General features: G+C 40.1%; 1 protein-coding gene across 12 annotated transcripts in view; it reads left to right on the forward strand.

Moving 5' to 3' along the window:
• Positions 1 to 17,307, forward strand: part of LOC122994930 (connector enhancer of kinase suppressor of ras 2-like) — a 31,479-nt gene that overhangs the window by 3,989 nt on the left and 10,183 nt on the right. For 4 of the 12 annotated variants that reach the window (XM_044369734.1, XM_044369738.1, XM_044369737.1 and 1 more), the window contains exons 2-10: positions 808 to 971; positions 3,593 to 3,795; positions 4,999 to 5,086; positions 5,834 to 5,875; positions 5,971 to 6,090; positions 9,165 to 9,224; positions 9,322 to 9,390; positions 14,601 to 14,747; positions 16,282 to 16,415. In XM_044369734.1, the coding sequence (XP_044225669.1) occupies positions 808 to 971; positions 3,593 to 3,795; positions 4,999 to 5,086; positions 5,834 to 5,875; positions 5,971 to 6,090; positions 9,165 to 9,224; positions 9,322 to 9,390; positions 14,601 to 14,747; positions 16,282 to 16,415 (1,027 nt within the window). Of the gene's footprint in view, positions 1 to 807; positions 972 to 3,592; positions 3,796 to 4,980; positions 5,087 to 5,812; positions 5,876 to 5,970; positions 6,091 to 9,164; positions 9,225 to 9,321; positions 9,391 to 14,600; positions 14,748 to 16,281; positions 16,416 to 17,307 lie in introns of all 12 variants that reach the window. The other 8 variants (XM_044369727.1, XM_044369729.1, XM_044369736.1 and 5 more) reach the window with 5 other exon arrangements.

The raw sequence follows: 17,307 nt of genomic DNA on the forward strand, positions 1-17,307 counted from the left end.
TTTACAAAGCAAAATCAAACGGTTGTTTAACATCTAACAATGTAGTTTCAACATAATACTAAATCATTGGGGCAGCGTTCTGGTCTATAGGAAGCTAAGAGTACAGGGAGTTAACACAATATCACATCTATAACACCTAGAAAATATTAAATCCAATAATACAGAGAGTATGCAATTTTTGTTGATTTTTGTGTCCGAGAGATGTTCAATTCAATTGTTAAGTTTTTTTTGTGATGCTGTAATATATTGGGGTTTTTTTCTTTGCAAGATGTTCCTGTCCTTGTGTCCACACCCTGTACTCTGTGTATATCGATGAAACCCGTTGACGCAGATAGAAGGTGCAGAATCTGTCGGTTTGTTTTAGTTGGCTGCACTTCATCAACTGCGTCAACAAAAGACTTCACACCTGCTGCAGCACCGAAAGATGTAAAACAAGCTGAGCACAGACACACTGCTCCTTTTAGTTGAAAGCTTTTGCTGTTTTAAAGCAAAAAATGTGCCGTGGAAGTGTTGGAGAAGGGGGAATCTGTCAGATTTCTTGTCAGACATAGACTGTTTCACTCATAGGACACAGCAACAAAATAAAACCTGTGCACACACAGTGAAATCAGATTTACAGCACATATTCTGGCAAGGAAAGCAATATCAAGCCCTATTAGAAGATTAGAACACATAATGCAAGTTAAGATTGCACAAGAAGCTGACTGACTAATAAAATCTGAAAATCTGTTATCGCCAGCAAACAAAATTTTTGCCTTGTCGAGCTGTAGTGAAAGTTTTCCTGTCAATCTGTGTGTTTCCTTTCAGGCCTGGACGACTGCCTGCAGCAGTACATCAAGACCTTCGAGAGGGAGAAAGTAGGGGGGGACCAGCTGCTGCGTATCACCCACCAGGAGCTGGAGGATTTGGGGGTGTCCAGAATCGGCCACCAGGAACTCATACTGGAAGCCGTGGACTTGCTCTGCGCTCTGGTGAGTCCAAGATTCCCACGCTGTCGTCCCACCACTCACTTGGTAGAGTCACAGACAGTTGCTGTCGGATGAAGTTTCTGTAACGCATTTGGTTCCTCCTCAAAATTCATTCTGGATAAACCCCAAAAATATGCTGTCATCAAGCAAAAAAAAAAAAGTTTTTTTCAAAGATAGTGGAAAATTAACATTTTGCTTTTTTTCTAGCACTTAATTGGTAAGACATTTATTGAAGGAATAAAAGGATTTTAATTGTTTTTTGTCAAGATAGACACACTATAAACACACACAAATACTTTTGATAGCTTTATACTTTAAGCATTTGCCTGTCACAACAGATAAAATGATTTAGGCCTCAAACATTACAGCAAATCTACCAGAGTTAATAATCTGACCAAAACATCCTCTACAGGCAAATCTTACAGCCGTCATCAGTGCTGACATGGATTACAGCCTCTTTATGAAGTGATTTCTGCTCCCAATCTCAGACCCACAAGTTTTGTGTGTGTCAGCGTTGTAGGTTGCTGTTCTGCTGATTGGACTAATGCGCTGCCAAAGGAGTGAAAGCATAATATTTATTTTAACAGTCACTCTACGTGGCACCGCAGCGCCTTCAGACCTGTGTTACACTGTGATCCAGGTCAGCGGGATCACAATGTGTATGTAAGAAAAACCAATGATGATGTAACTTCCTGTTCAGAGTCTCTTCCACCAGTGTAAAACCTACTAGATCCTGATAGAAGAATGTAACACACTTTTAATAATTGATAATTGATTAATTGTTCAGGTATTTTTTAAGCTTTTTTTTAAAAAAAAAAAAAGATTTGATGGTTCCAGGATCTAAGATGTGAGCATTTGCTGCTCTCCTTGGTCTTACATGGTAGTAAATTGAATATGCTTCAGGTTTTGGACTGTTTCTTGGACAAAACAAGACAATTAATGATACCGCCTTGTGCAATTGTGCAATTTCTGGATGCATATAGGATTGTGATTGTGTTATTTGATCCCATAGACACTCAACGATTGAGCCAAGATAGCCTGATATTGCTGTTTGACCTCCTTTAAACTACACCAAATTCATAAAAAGGTCTGTCTGAAAGCATTTATTAGTTTCTGATTCTGGGAAAGTGGGAAAAACAGTAAAATTCCCCAAACTACTATATCTCTGAACTATTTCTTTAACCAAATCACACACATTTAGGTTGTTCTACATGATCTCCTTTTGATAAGCGATGTAATAACTAATGTAATATTTTTCCACTTCATTTCACTGAGCCTCCCCTGAATCTGTTTATGCATGATATTTTTCACAATTTTCTGATATTTTATAGGTAGATCAAACAAATAGTCAATTGATTGAGAAAATAATTGACAGATGAATGAAAATAATTGGTGGTTGCAGCTATAATCACACTCACTGTAGTCAAAAGCACATTATTAGGTCAAAGAATATGGAATATATATATGTACATATATATTTTTTTTCCAACAGTTAGAGCCCTAACCAAATGTTAACTTTTCTTATCACTCCACTTTGTCTATGAATATGTACTTCTTTTCAAAACCCACATTTTCAAAATCATTAACTCAGAAAATCTGTAGTAGATTCAAAACAGTAAAATCTTAACTCTTGAAAACATTTTCATTTAATTTGTTTTCCAATTGCTTATTGGTGTGTTACATATTCCTTTGCTTGGTTATATTTTGGTATCCGTGTTTGCTGATTTAGACATCTGTTAACTTACAAAAGTTCTAAATTCATGTGTCGTCTATTTGCTTCTAATTGTTGTAGCCATGCTGTCCATAGGAGATAGAAGTTACAATATTCTTCAGTTTTTAATAAGTGCAATTTAATATAGTACTATAATTTCCTTCCTTTTCAGATCTTTATTTTGATTTGCACGCTGAGGAGTCAGTGGGTCAATCAGAAAAAAAGAAAATCTATGGTGGTGTCAAAGGCGTTAGAGCTGGAGGAAATATAAAAAGAGAAGATGGTAAAAGATGAATGAGAAGTAGGAATGAAGGCGAGAGGGTGGAATATAGAGATGAAGACGGGTATGCGTTAGCCCTTGAGACACATAGAGAGACTGGATGTAGATTTTGTGGACTGTGGTCACAGATGCAATCTGAATCTAAAGTCCTCTCATCCTGCATCGATGCACGGGGGGCCTTGCTTCAGCCCCAAAGCTCCTTACGTAACTGGGATTTAGTTTTAAGTCTCTCAGGCACTGCTGTATTAAATATGATTAGTGGCCCTCCTGCCGCGCTCTCCCCTCCCAAGAAAGTCTAACGTGACAGACGCCCACAGGCCTGCACGTGCAGTTTGGCATACAGGGTAATATGTGTTCTGCTTTCTGTAGACATGCAAAGTGACAGCTAGAGGGGAGCGGGGCAGGGTGGACGGGTCAGTGGTTTCATTCCTCACGTTTGTCATATGAGCAGCATCTTCTATAGCGCTAAAAGGTGGGCTGAAGCCCCGGTGGTCTTTTTCTGCGCAGAGCAGTGTCAAGACAAAAGCTGCATTTCCATCTCCGCACTGGAGATATTCTGGGAACGCATCACAGTCAAAACAAACACTGACAAACTGGTCAAACACAATGAATTTACTTTCCTCTATCCTCTAGAATTACGGGCTGGAGACTGAGAATCTGAAGACTCTTTCTCATAAGCTCAACGCATCGGCCAAGAACCTGCAGAACTTCATCACAGGGAGGCGGCGCAGCGGTCATTACGATGGCCGAGCCACCCGCAAATTACCCAATGACTTTCTTACCTCTGTGGTGGACCTCATTGCTGCCGCCAAAAGCCTTCTGGCATGGCTAGATAGGTGAGATTTGACAAAAGGTTGCATGTGTGATAACTTTCAAACATGTTAAAAGGCACATGACACACACACACGGATACATTCATGCACAGACAGTGTTTTGTCTTGAGAATTTGGGCAGATTTTGTTGCAGATCTTTGTACTTTGATTGGATGTCTTTGCCCTTAAAATAATCTTAGGTTCATACTTGTGACAGTTGATTTTTAAGCAACAATACTGATATGATGGAATATTTGAATTTCACATTTTCTTTTAATTTTACATTGGTTGAAAAGAACCTGTTGTGCTGCTGTACTGCAGCAAATTAAATATAGAAAGACTGGCTTCAGAAAGGATCAGACAATCTTGTTTGTCATGATTCATTGGTTCATGTAGTGTTTTGTAGAGACTCCAAATTTTACCACATGCAGAGCAGTTTTGTCGTTGTTTTTTTTAATGTTATTTCCATGACCAATCAGCTGACATGAAAAGATGAGTAAAGGCCTTATATAAGTAGATTTTGACAGAGTGGCCAAAAAGGCACTGAGCAAGTCTATTTATATGTCGCTTTATCCCTTGCTTCTCTGTGGGATTGTGCCAGTGAGTGTGTGTGTGTGTGTGTGTGTGCTTGCGTATGTGTACGTTTGATGAATTCAGAAGTTCAAAGCTGACAACATTCAACAGAAACAACAAAGTGAAATGCTATTTTGTTTCCCATATATGCAGTCATAATCTACAACAAGCATTCTAATTAAAATTCAGCAACATTTTCATGTTCAAAATGCATCATTATAGACAGAATTACACTTGGCAGCATAAACATGACAGGACTCTGGAGTACAAAGGTGGAAATTAAGATAAAAATTTGATTTTTTTGGGTGGGTACAGGGTGTGTTGGTGCTGATATCTGGTATCCTTATCCAGGGTCTTGACATCATGGTGAAAAGAAAAAGCTTAATAGCAAACTAATCTTTACACAGTGTCAGCTATTACTGGCCTTTACCACATATGATGACTGAATATGCACTACATGCATAATAAGGACTCAAAATTGTAATATTAGTCTCTAAAATCTGACTCAATATCTTTAGAAGATTCAAAAACATGGATATAAATAAAGGAATCCTGTGTTTGTGTGTTTGGAAATGTTCCCACAGATTGACCAGTGATTTAGTCTCAAAGGAAGAATGATCTAATGGTTCATTCCAGGTGCTCCTTCTTTTTCAGGTCCCCATTCGCTGCAGTGGCAGATTACTCTGTAACCAGAAACAACGTGATCCAGCTGTGTCTTGAGCTCACTACCATTGTACAACAGGTAAACAAATTGTTTAATAATAATTTACAACTCAAACCCAGTTATTAACTTTTTGTTAACAACAGTGAAATGTTCAAAATACCTCCTCCAGACAAGAGTTACCTGATTCATGGTGATGCCTAAATGCCTTATAACTTGTCTTCATCGTACTGTAATGTTTATTTGTGCGCAATAGTTTTAGAAACATCTTTAAATGATGCACATATTTTCCTACATTTTTAGAAAGCTTAAATTTAGAAAAAATATCAGAATGAACAACATTTCATTATGTTGGTGTTTGCACTTTTCTTTTGTTTGTTTCATAAATTAACGTGCTTATAAGAATCACTTAAATAGAAGTGTTTAAGTTGGGCTTAATAACTAAAGATTCTGCAGATTAGATTTTAATATCTGTGTATTTGTCTTTGCATGCAGGCTTGTATGGCCCTGAAAGTTCAGTAAATAATGAGAGAAGTGATGCTTAATAGTTTGAGGATGGTCACTAACGAGGATAATGTTTATACAAAGTTAAGAGAAACATTTAAAATCGAGAGAGTTGAAGGCTGAGAGAGAAAGAGAGAGAGAGGCATGCCTCCGCATTGGTGATTCATTTGTTTTGTGTTTGTGCATGCCTGTGTGGGAGTGTTGGGGGTTATAGGTGCCAAGCTGCTCGGTTTTTGCTTATATCCACCTACAGCAAAAATGCCAATAATAACTCCATTTTGACACATTCTCTTGAGGTAACAGTGCTCTCTGAATGTTCCCCAGGACTGCTCTGTATACGAAACAGAAAACAAAATCCTGCACGTGGTGAGTCGCTGACTTTATTCCATTGGATCAAATGTAAAAGTTACATCGCTAACACTTAAAGATTGTATTCATGCCTAATTTGTCCTCCTCCCCAGTGTAAAACTCTGTCTGAAGTGTGCGACCACATTATCTCTCTGTCCTCGGATCCCATGGTGTCCCAGGCTGCACATTTGGAGGTTGTGCAGCTTGCCAACATAAAATCCACTGAAGGATTGGTAAGACTTTTGCCCACTCAGACATAAAGCACCAAACTCATTTTTTGTGAGTTTCTGATTGGTCATCCAACCCAGTTAGTCTTTAGAGGATGCTCTGTGTGTTTCTGTGGTGTTACAGAAGATTTGTCGCTCTGTTCTCTGCACATATAAACATCATATCTATATGAAGTAATTATTGGCTTTATTCTGTAGATTGCTGCAGATTATATTGTTAGCTAGTTTTAATGATGCATCTAAACCTGCACAAATATAACAGAAAAATACATGTCAATGGCAGAAATTCACTCTTTCAGATATTTCAGTCAGTCATGTTTCGTTTACATATTAAATGAACGCTGTAGCTAAAGTTTTCCCTCTTATTCATAATGAACTTTAATAATGCTGAATACTGACATTTTGAGATATGACTGACCTATGGAGACGGTCATCCAGTCACACGCTGGGTAGCTGCTTTGGACCAAACTCCTAAAACTCAACAGCATCACACTGCACAGACTCACTCATGGTAAACACAACAGTCTGTCAGAAGCATACAAGCCCGACACTCCTCAACACTATGTGGCACCTGCACATAAACAGGCTTCCAATATACTTTTCATTACTCCTGAATATGGTTTAATATACTTAAAATATAGATGTTAAATTGTTTTTCAGGTTTGATGAAATGAACACAAGAAAAAAGCTACCAAAAAAAGTAAAGTACAAGACTACTAATAATGCTGGATGATGGTGAAACCTACTAATTACAGAAATCCCAACCGCATGACACTTGACAGCATATTGACTTCTGTTTCATTCAAATATGGCATGTAAAAATTATCATGCAGCATGTGTGTTACTCACTGCAAAAAAAAAAAGTTAATCCAGTTGCTCAATCACTAATACTAACTGCCTGATTTGTTACTTCCAGCTCAAAGCTTTGATATAAATACCATACAAATACACATATGTAGGTATTTTGGGTCACAAACTATTCACTTAAAGGTGTACTATGCAGGATTTGTCCGTTGGTGTTTGTAAACAAAACATTCACAGTTAGCCCCTCCTCCTCGGCTCAACGACACCAGAGAGAGAGAGTGAGAGAGAGCGCGAGAGCAGCAGTGGTTGAGCAAGAGTGAATGAAGAGAGGGAGCAGCACTAGCGAGAGCAAAACAGTGACTCTCATAAATAAAACATTATTTTCTGATTTTTTCATGGCAGTTACGTTCTAAAACACAAATAAACACGCCCACACCTCCGCACAACCCTGCGGGAAGGTGCCGCATTGCTGGATTGTGTATGCAGCTGAAGTGCACGTTTTATCCTGTTCACTGTGGCCTCTCTGCTCTGAGAGTGTGTGTGTGTGTGTGTAGCTCAGCCCTGCCCCCGGTCAAACAGACAGAGAGCAGAGGAGGGAGACGGAGACAACGATGTAACCAGGTCGCTAAGTTTTTATAGAGTCCTGACCTTACACCCTGTGCGCTGTTATTGGCTGAAGGCTACACACCCACTGTCCAAAGATTGACGCCCAGAAACGTCCCGAACACAGCAAAATAATAAGAAAATAAGAAAATACAGGCAGAAGGCAGAGTCCCTGTAGATAAATACACCACCACACACTTCTAGTGGGTCATAAGTGATGATTTAGGGGGATTATTTTTGTATGAGTCCATACATTGTTTTTTAGGAAAATCCTGCATAGTGTACCTTTAAAGGCTCAGTCGACCCAAATTACAAAAAGCATATTCGCCTCTAGTGGTAATGACCCACGCAGATAGTTTTGGTTTTATTTAACCCATGTTTCGAGATAAACATATTTCCCCAGTACAATGCAGATGAAAGGAATCTTATTTCTGGTGTTCACAGCATTGAACATTTTTCATTAAAAATAAACAGAAACAGTGTCCCTGTCACTGGGTTTCATCCAGAGACATTGCTGGTAATAGTTTTCATCTGGTCATCCATAGTAACTGGGACATTGTTTACTGGAAGACAAGTGGCTGTTGAATTTTTAAATTGGCACTTTAAACAACAGTTGTGGTATCATTTCACATTTCAAAGTAAGTAAGAATATTGAGGCAAAACATAAACACTGCGTGCTGCTGCACTGTCCAATATCTAATGGAGCTGACTGCAGCTGTCCCAAAACTGGGTTTCGCTGAGCTGGTGGGCATATGAGTCAGCTGCTAAAAAGCAACATGAAAAGAACATGTTGCCCATGTTAAAATGATCAAAATACAGAGAGCTGAAATTCAACAACTGACTGTGAATACGCTTACTTTTGTGACATACTATAGATACTACGTTAAGTAGCATAGTAGACACTTATTTTTGCCGCCACCATATAACCATCAGTGCTTTGTTGAACTCCATCTTCGCACTGACCTACACTCAGGCACGAGCGCCCTGCTTGGGGCCACAATAAGAGCCCCACCCCCACACAAATGCTTGCAGGGGGCATGGAAGTTCTCTCATCCGTTCAGTGAAACCTGAACAGAACAGTGGGCCAAGTGGCCTAAAAATAAACCTCTTACACTCATCTTCAAGACTGGCATGCTGCTTCTGTGTATCAGTGTGAGTGTACTCATGCACATCTGTGTGTGAACGTGTGTCTGGACTTGTGTTTGTGTGTGTGTGTGTGCGCGCGCGTCTGTTCATAATGCACTTACGACCCCTTTTAGTGAAAGCTTTGAGTTTTAGCTTTTCTGCAACAGACAAACAGTATTTGCAGATAAATAATCCTCCATGTTTGATTCAGTCTGTTTTGAGGAGCATTTGATATTTGGTATTTTTGAAAAGTAAAGCCATGTGACGTTTCTGAAGTTATTAAAACATTTGTCTGATGAGGCAGATGCCAGCTCAATATGAAGAAAAACATTGGCGCTGAACAAGAATTGAGATAAATCCAGATTCTTGCCCACTTTGCTCAATAATCAGGTTAAAACAAATGCTAATATTTGCAAATATGCTGTGACCTTGGTCTGTTCTACAAATGGCTGTGTGACTGAGCTGAGATGCATTGTGTTTAATGAGCCTTGTTTTAGGGTTTGTTTTAAAATGTTAACGTAAATTTATGTGCTGCTTTCTTTCCACAGGGCATGTATATCAAATCAACATATGATGGTTTGCATGTAATCACCGGGACGACAGAAGGAGTAAGTTTAAGTCTCTTTGTGTTCACCTACTGTGTGTAGATATTCACAGTGAATTTGTGCAGCAGTTAATGACTCTGCCTCTCTGTCTGTCCATCAGTCCCTGGCTGACCGCTGTAAGAAAATCCATGCTGGAGATGAAGTCATTCAGGTCAATCATCAGACAGTGGTAAGACCATAGTATTTTCTCTCTGGGTTATTTTATGTTTTTCATGTTTCCTATCTGAAGTTGTGGATTCTTTTTGTGCATGTTTTTGCATTTTGTGGATTGATTCTGTAAGTTTGTTTAATTCATACAATCTTGTTTTGTACACAAAGATCTGCCTCAGATTGTGTGTATGGTGTGAGTGTGTATGCAGTTCCTTTATACATGTTCACATGTGTGCTGCAGTACATCCACAGTGTGCCACTGCAGCACCACTAGACCTGTTATTGTCTAAGTGGCTGACTGCTGTGCCTCTTATAGGTATTTGAGAATGTGGATATGTTGCTCTGACTGGATGGGTCTGTTACTTCTTGGCCAGTTGGATGGTCAGTTGAAATCACTGAACTCACGCTCACAAGAGCCTTTCAGTTGATCAGGTGGTACCTGCGTAGGGCCATCAACAAACAACAGGTGTTTTCACTTATTAATTAGATGTTTCCTCAATATTGTGTGGGCGAGTATTGACTGTGCTTTATTACATCTTCCTCACATTCTACATTAGAGCAGGACTTTCAAATTTTATAGTTATTTGGTTAGGCGACCTCACATTATACTTAATATAGCTCCCGACTTTAGCAGAGCTGTAATCAGCCAAAATAATTGAAAACACTTGTGTGTGTGCAGGGCCGGACCTAGCACATTTGATGCCTTAGGCAAGCTTCCCCTGGCGCCTATGCAAGGGAAATGATTACACATCCATTTTTCTTCAATAATCTCCAAAAATGAGTATTTTTTTTGAAAATTTAGACTGTAGCACAATACCTGCAGTTGCCTAGCAATGGTTATTGTTTTTCCTTTATCCATTCCTTTTATTCATATGTGCACGGGTTGTCTATTTAAAAATAACAGTATCATGTACAGTTTTTTTCTTAATGATTATAAATTCAGCAGCAAGTACACGTGTACTCATGTACACGTTCCCAATCCTAATTTGGAAAGCCTACCCTGACACTTTTTTCATTCCAACCCAGAATAAATACAAATGCATGCACCTTTTGACAGGGTTACATAGTGTTGCCAGCTGAGCTGAGCTAATGTTAACCTTATATTACGCACGCTACACTACATTAAAACTGGTGTAACATTGTTCACTCAAATTTAAATATCGTGACACAACAAAAATTATGCGAATTATTATATAGCTGAACTTGCGCTTATTTGTTTTGCTCCAGAAAGCCTGATGACAGTTTTGACTCAATGGCAATAACGTTTATGTTGCAAGCTAACGTCACACCCCCCTAACTAGCGAAGAAGCAAGATAACATGATGCTAACATGATTAATCCATTCGCTAAAATTGACAAAATGCAAAGTTAACGGTCAAAATCGCATACCTTTCTCCTAAGGACGTTTGTCGTCGTCTTCTTTTTTCTTTTTTTTGTACCAAGCCCTGGATGGCTTTTGCCTTTTCATTTTCTCTAACTGCAGTGCTCCACATACACTCCACTCCACAATACCCTTCAATGCTCTAGCATATTCTGACTGCTATGATCACTCACTGATGATTTTTTCTGGGTGTAATTTTGGCGCCCTCCTCTGGGTGATGCCCTAGGCAACCGCCTATGTTGCCTTTAGGAAGCGCCCCCCCCGTGTGTATCTGTATGGGTGTGCAGGGCCTTTTCACTGCTATTTGCTGAAGTAGCATTGTATAAATTCAGTGCAATTGAAAGCAAAAACTTCCTATGGTGCACAATTTATATATAGCACCCTTTGTCTAAAATAATTGCTACTTGTGTGCGCAACAGCAAGACGTATGATAATTACACAGCTCAAGACAGGTTCATTTCAGTCAGTCAACTCACCCACTGAATGCAGCCATTTTTTAAAGAGAATAAGTGCAAATGCAGAGTTTATTTTGCTTTCAAGACTCTTTCATCTCACTGTGAAGTGTGGTTTAAAGGCGGCCAAAAGTCAGAGCAGAGAGGTGTCAGTGTATGCTCCTCATGGGGAACCAGAAGAAATACACTGTATACCAACAACCACTGGTGGAAAGTAACTAATTACATTCACTCAAGTACTTAAAGGAAGACGCCATAGCACACATCCTCCACACCACCCTATCTCACCTGGACGAAAAAAGGGAGCTGTGTGAGATTACTGTTCATTGACTACGATTCAGTGTTTAACACCATAGTTCCCTTCAGGCATGTCACAAAGCTCAAGGACCTGGGATTAAACACCTCACTGTGCATGTGGATTCTCGACTTCCTGACGGGCAGACCCCAGGTGGTGAGGGTAGGCAGACACACCTCTTCTGCCCTCATCCTTAACACCAGAGCACCCCAGGGCTGCGTTTTGGGTCCCCTGCTATACTCCATGTACACACACAACTGTGTAGCCACTTTCAACTCCAACTTCATCATCAAGTTTGCTGGCGACATAGCTGTGGTCGGCCTGAACACAGATAACCATGAAAAGGCCTACCTGAAGATATATAGAGGATACATAGAGGACCTGACCCACTGGTGTCAGGACAACAACCGACTCCTGAACATCAGCAACACTAAGGAGCTGATAGTGGACTTGGAGAAGAAGCAGGGAAGGAACTACGCCCTTCAATATCAATGGGTCCTTGGTGGCGAGGGTGGACAGCTTCAAGTACCTTGGTGTCCATATCACTGAAAGTCTGACCTGGGTGCTGCATACAGACTCAATGGTGAGAAAGGCAAGACAGAGACTGTTTCAGCTCAGACGCTTGAGGAAATTCTGGGTATTTCCTCAAATACTGAGGAATGTTCTATTCCTGGAGAGCATCCTGATGGGGAACATCACTGCCTGGTACGGAAACAACACCAAACAGGACTGCAAGGCCCTGCAAAGAGTGGTTCGGTCAGCTGAACAAACAATAGGCGGTGCTCTACCCTGCCTACAGGATATCTACATCAGACACTGCAAGAATAAGGCTAGAAGAATCATTAAGGATCCCAACCACCCAGATAACGACCTTTTCTCCCTGCTGCGGTCGGGAAGAAGGTACCGGATACATCAGGCCAGAACTGAGAGGCTCAGGAGGAGCTTCAACTCTCAGGCCGCTAGGATCGTAAATGAGGTCACTGCCTAAGACTGCCCCCACCCCTCCAATCATACACATATATTATTACTATTTCTATTCTATTAAATTCTTTTTCATTTAGGAATTGAAGGAACTGGCGGGATTACATTTCACTGTGATTGTACCTTATATGATTAAATGTGACAAATAAACTTGATTGATTGACTGGGGCTGGGACAGAGTTCCAGTGGATGCTGGAGTGGTGGTGGAGCTGGAGATGTCCACTGCTGCTGATGCTGCTACTGCTGCTGCTGTTGCATAAACAAGCAGCAGCTCAGAGTAACTGAGTGAGTTTGAGAGTTAACTGTAATCTTACTCTCGGCACAAAAAAGCACATTTCGCTAAAAATTTGAACTATTCCTTTTAGTTCATGATGATTGATTATTCATGAACATCCCGATTGAATACACTGCTGTTGGGTGGATGGAGGGCACTAAGCTAGAGGGAACCCTTTGGAGAAACAAAGTAATATTTCACTGAACAGTAGATATGTGTTGGCGGTGGCCTGGGAGTATCTCTTCTCACAGAAAGATACAAAAAACAAAAAAGAAATGCTCTGAAAGTTTTTAATCATAACACAAAAAAGACATCTTCAGGCCTGCAAGATATTAAAACAAACTTTGGGGCTTAAAAAAACACTATTATGGAAAGAGGAGGTGGTTGAAAGAGTTCACGGATGACTGATCTACAATAAAAGCAACTAGGAGAAGTCCAGCAGTAAGACACGCACCAAAGTTCATTGGATTTGAGCATCCCTTTCCATGCAAATCAGACATACAGTAAGAAAGGCTTCTGAGGCAAAGGAGGTTCATCAACCAAAGGAAATTAATAAAGAAAAATCCTCAGAGGTAAAAGTTGCCTTGTGATTAACTTTGAGAATGTTATTACATGTGTAGAATAAGCTAAAGAACTGGCACATTATTCAGTGCTGTTGAGCACAGGATTAGAAGGCTGTAAAAAATTACGACAGCATGTCAGAAATAAATAACTACAGGCAGCAATGATAGATTGAACCTCTGGTGGAATTGTCAATAAATGGGGAAGGCTCCAAACACATAAAAATCTCCATGCAGGACAGTAAATTTATCACTGGAGAGTGTTACCAGATTCCCCTGAAGAGAGAGAAACAGAATGTAGAAGTCAGTGACACAATGTTTATAAGCTTACTTGCTTAAAGCAGGACATTTCTTAACAAAAGCAGAACACTAAATAGCTGAAAACAAGGTGAGAATCAGGGGTGCTTTAAATAAACACAATCTTTTTTGGCCAGACACAGCAAGACAATCTTTGTATTACGGAATAAAGCAGGCTTTGGATTCTAAAAGTGTCTGTTTCTGCCTATCTGTCTCTTTAATGCACTCTGTGTGTGTGAAGAATTTCTGTGTTGTGGCTGTCAAGGTTAAAAATTACTTGGAAAGGAACAAAGTGATTGCTAGGTCAGTGCCTGAAAAATGCCAGCTTTCTCAGGCTGCTTGGAATACACAATGTACTGAAATTCAGTGCAGTCAGCCAAGCAAGAGAGGATATTTCCTCCCCAAACTGGACCTGGCATATTTAGTTCAGCAGCAGACAGTGTTTCTCTGGGCAGGGTGTTTTTTGTGCCAAATGTCATCAGAACTGGGTTAAAGACTATTTACAAGGCATGCAGCTGTTCACGATGTGCAACATCAGTGCTTACCACAACATGACAGTGCCTGCAGATTGATATCACAGGAGGTGTACAAGCTGCCCTTGGGCATACAACTTTGTATTTAACATCATTAACACAACCAACAGAGGCTGCAGTTCCATTCCTGACCGTCAGGATTCATGTGTATTATTAAAATAACAAGCAAAAAAATACCTTGAATAAAAAGCCTGCGTGGCAAGCCAAACTTCAGCATAAAATGGGAAAGAAAAGTCATCCAAATCATATGCGAAAAGAGACTCTGATAAACAGCCACAAAGTATTTGGAAGATCAAATTTAAAGTTATTTATGAACTGGATGTACTGTATGTTAAATCTCTTTTGTGACGTACTGATCCCCAACTGGACGTTGATATTAAAATGTCGGCTTATTATTGGATGAATGTGTCTGTGTCGAGGAAACCTTTAAGTGTATCATGCTTTTGTTGTTTGCTAGGTGGGCTGGCAGCTGAAGAACCTGGTGAACTTGTTGCGTGGGGACCCTGCAGGTGTCACCCTGACACTGAAGAAACGCCCACAGAGCACGCTCACCTCAACTCCCGCTCTGCTCAAGAACATGAGATGGAAACCGTTGGCTCTGCAAGTATGACTGCTGCTTTCATCCTCCACAGATAATGTTGATGCATGCCTGTTTCTGTATGTGAATATGGATGTGCATCATGAGTGTTATGTTTGTATATGTGTATATTTCTGTGCATCCGTCCCTTTTCATGTTAAAAATAAGACTGGACAGACTTCTGACACAAGACACCAACGTCTCACATGAGCCAGTAAAGTTATAAAATAAACAGAAAAGTACAAAGTAAAGATGTGGTGGGCTCAATTAAAGTAGTAGCTTTGGAATACAACGCAATCTAATACAAGAGCCCTGAAACAAACGAATCATCCATGTAAAGCTCATAATGTTCAGTTTCTTTTCAGAGATAGCTATGGGTGTTGCACTGTATTGTACTGATATTGCTTTTATTGCGTCCACCCCGTTTATGTAGCACAACTTGACACTAATTGGTTAAAGCTTCCAGCATCATTCATTCACAAGTTGACATTTCAGCCCTAAGTGGCATCTGTTGTCCTACTTTGGCCAAACCAATTACATTATTAGGATCGTGTGCCTGAGCCAGAATGGGTGGAAATGAGAGGGGATGTGTATTAATGTAGCCCAGCCTTTCTTTGAGTCCCAGGCCAGAGAAAATGTTTTTACCCCCCTGAGGCCCTGAAGCGCAGCACCGCTCAGCCTCCTCCTCCCTCTTCACATCCTCACATTCTTCTTCTCTACCTAAATCCAATTTGCTCTCCTGCTGGCATTTTTTAAGGACAGAAAAGGAGGGAAAAGAGAACATGAAAACTAGAATGTTTTCTTTTCTGAAATGTGACTAAAATTAAGAATGTCAAGGTAGTCTGTTAAGTTATTGAAGAGAACAGTGTGCTGTGGAAGCCCTGCAGCCTCTGACATGCATAATGGTCTTATGATGGAGCACAACTCCTGATAATACATCTCTGATATTAGTCAGCTGTGTGTTATGCAACATATTAGCATAGTTTCTGCAGTGACAAATTAATATTCCATTGTTGAAAGAATTTCAGTTCTTACACATTTAATAAGCTCTGAAGCGTTTTTTGGATAAATCTATCAAAGTCAAATGTTTTATCGCTGCAAAACAGACATCTTGATGATTTTACTTTGGTTTAATATAATACATATTTCAAGATGATAATATTTTGTTATAAAGGTATCACAAATAAACAAGGACAGGCGTAATCTATCTCCGTGCACTGCATTTAACAGACTATGTAGGCTATGACCAGATTTTCCTTGACCTGAATGAGAGGGATGACTAGACTGCACACCAACCTGTCTTCTTGTGTGCACCAGTTAGAACTGGAGCATCAGAAACGTACAGTACACTGCTCATTTCATGGTTGAGATGCTCAGTGGCACAGCCTGAACCGAACGAACCGTCCCTGACTGACTAACTGACTGAACTGCTGTGAACTCCGAATTTTCAATGTGTCAATCCCTGTAACTGTTCCTCTCTCTCTCTCTTTCTGTCTGTCCTCCTGTCTCTCTCTCTTTCACACACACTCACACATACACACACACACTCACTCACACGCAGCCAATCTTCCCTCAGAGCCCCAGCAGCAGTGTTGCCACGCCCACCAGCACTTTAAGCACTCCATCCAGGAGGAGTAGTTGTGCCCTGCAGGACCTCTACATCCCACCTCCTCCAGCAGAACCCTACACCCCCAGGTGAACATACACATAAACAACGTAAAATAACATAAAACACACAGTGCTTGTTTTCACAAATATTAAACGTACCCGGTGGAGTTTTTCACCACTAGTAGTGCTGTGGAGCAATGCTTTTACAAGTGGGTTCCTGTTTTGGCGTTGCGATACACATTTCTGCCGCCAAGTTACAGGCCTGAAATACATGCAATGAAGCTATGCAATGTGCCACCATAGGCACAGTCCTGCCAATGGTCTCAAACGATTCCAATCTGATCTTCCAATGATCTAGAAGTGGCTGTGATGAGCCAAGAAACAGCATGCGAGCATAGATGTAACCAATGAACTAGTTAGAATATTTTAAAAATCTGCTTTGCAAATGTTTCATGAGGAATGAAATGGATTCTACACTTTTTTTGGCCTCACAGATACACACAGTGTATTTGTTTTGTTGTACAAGAAAACTCCAGAAGGCATCTTTAATATTGCTGTTTTATGTGTTTTTGTAATGTAAATTTTTCACTGAGTATAAAAGACTAAAGCTAACACTTAGAGGGTGAGTCTGGTGGTATTCTATATTTTAGCCAAAGCTTGATCTTCTCTCCCATATAGCTCCATTGTTGTCCAAAAAGTATTAAAAACACATCAGTGACTCACACCATTTCCTTCATTACCATGAACATGGGCACTGTAGTTTATTTTTAGTCAATCCCTCATTCACCATCCTGCTGACATAAATACTCAAGTGCACCAAAGGCGTAATAATCTGCAGCTGAAAATAGTCCCTAACAAATATACTATTTACTCCTGTTTGAGTAAGATTTTTAAAAAATGATATATGATGAATTTTTCAGGGTGCATATCTTTTCTAAGAACAAATGGGCTTGGGGGTGAGAGCCACAGACAGGGTAGG

The sequence above is a fragment of the Thunnus albacares genome, chromosome 13 (assembly GCF_914725855.1).
Source record: "Thunnus albacares chromosome 13, fThuAlb1.1, whole genome shotgun sequence".
Taxonomy (NCBI): Eukaryota; Metazoa; Chordata; class Actinopteri; order Scombriformes; family Scombridae; genus Thunnus; species Thunnus albacares.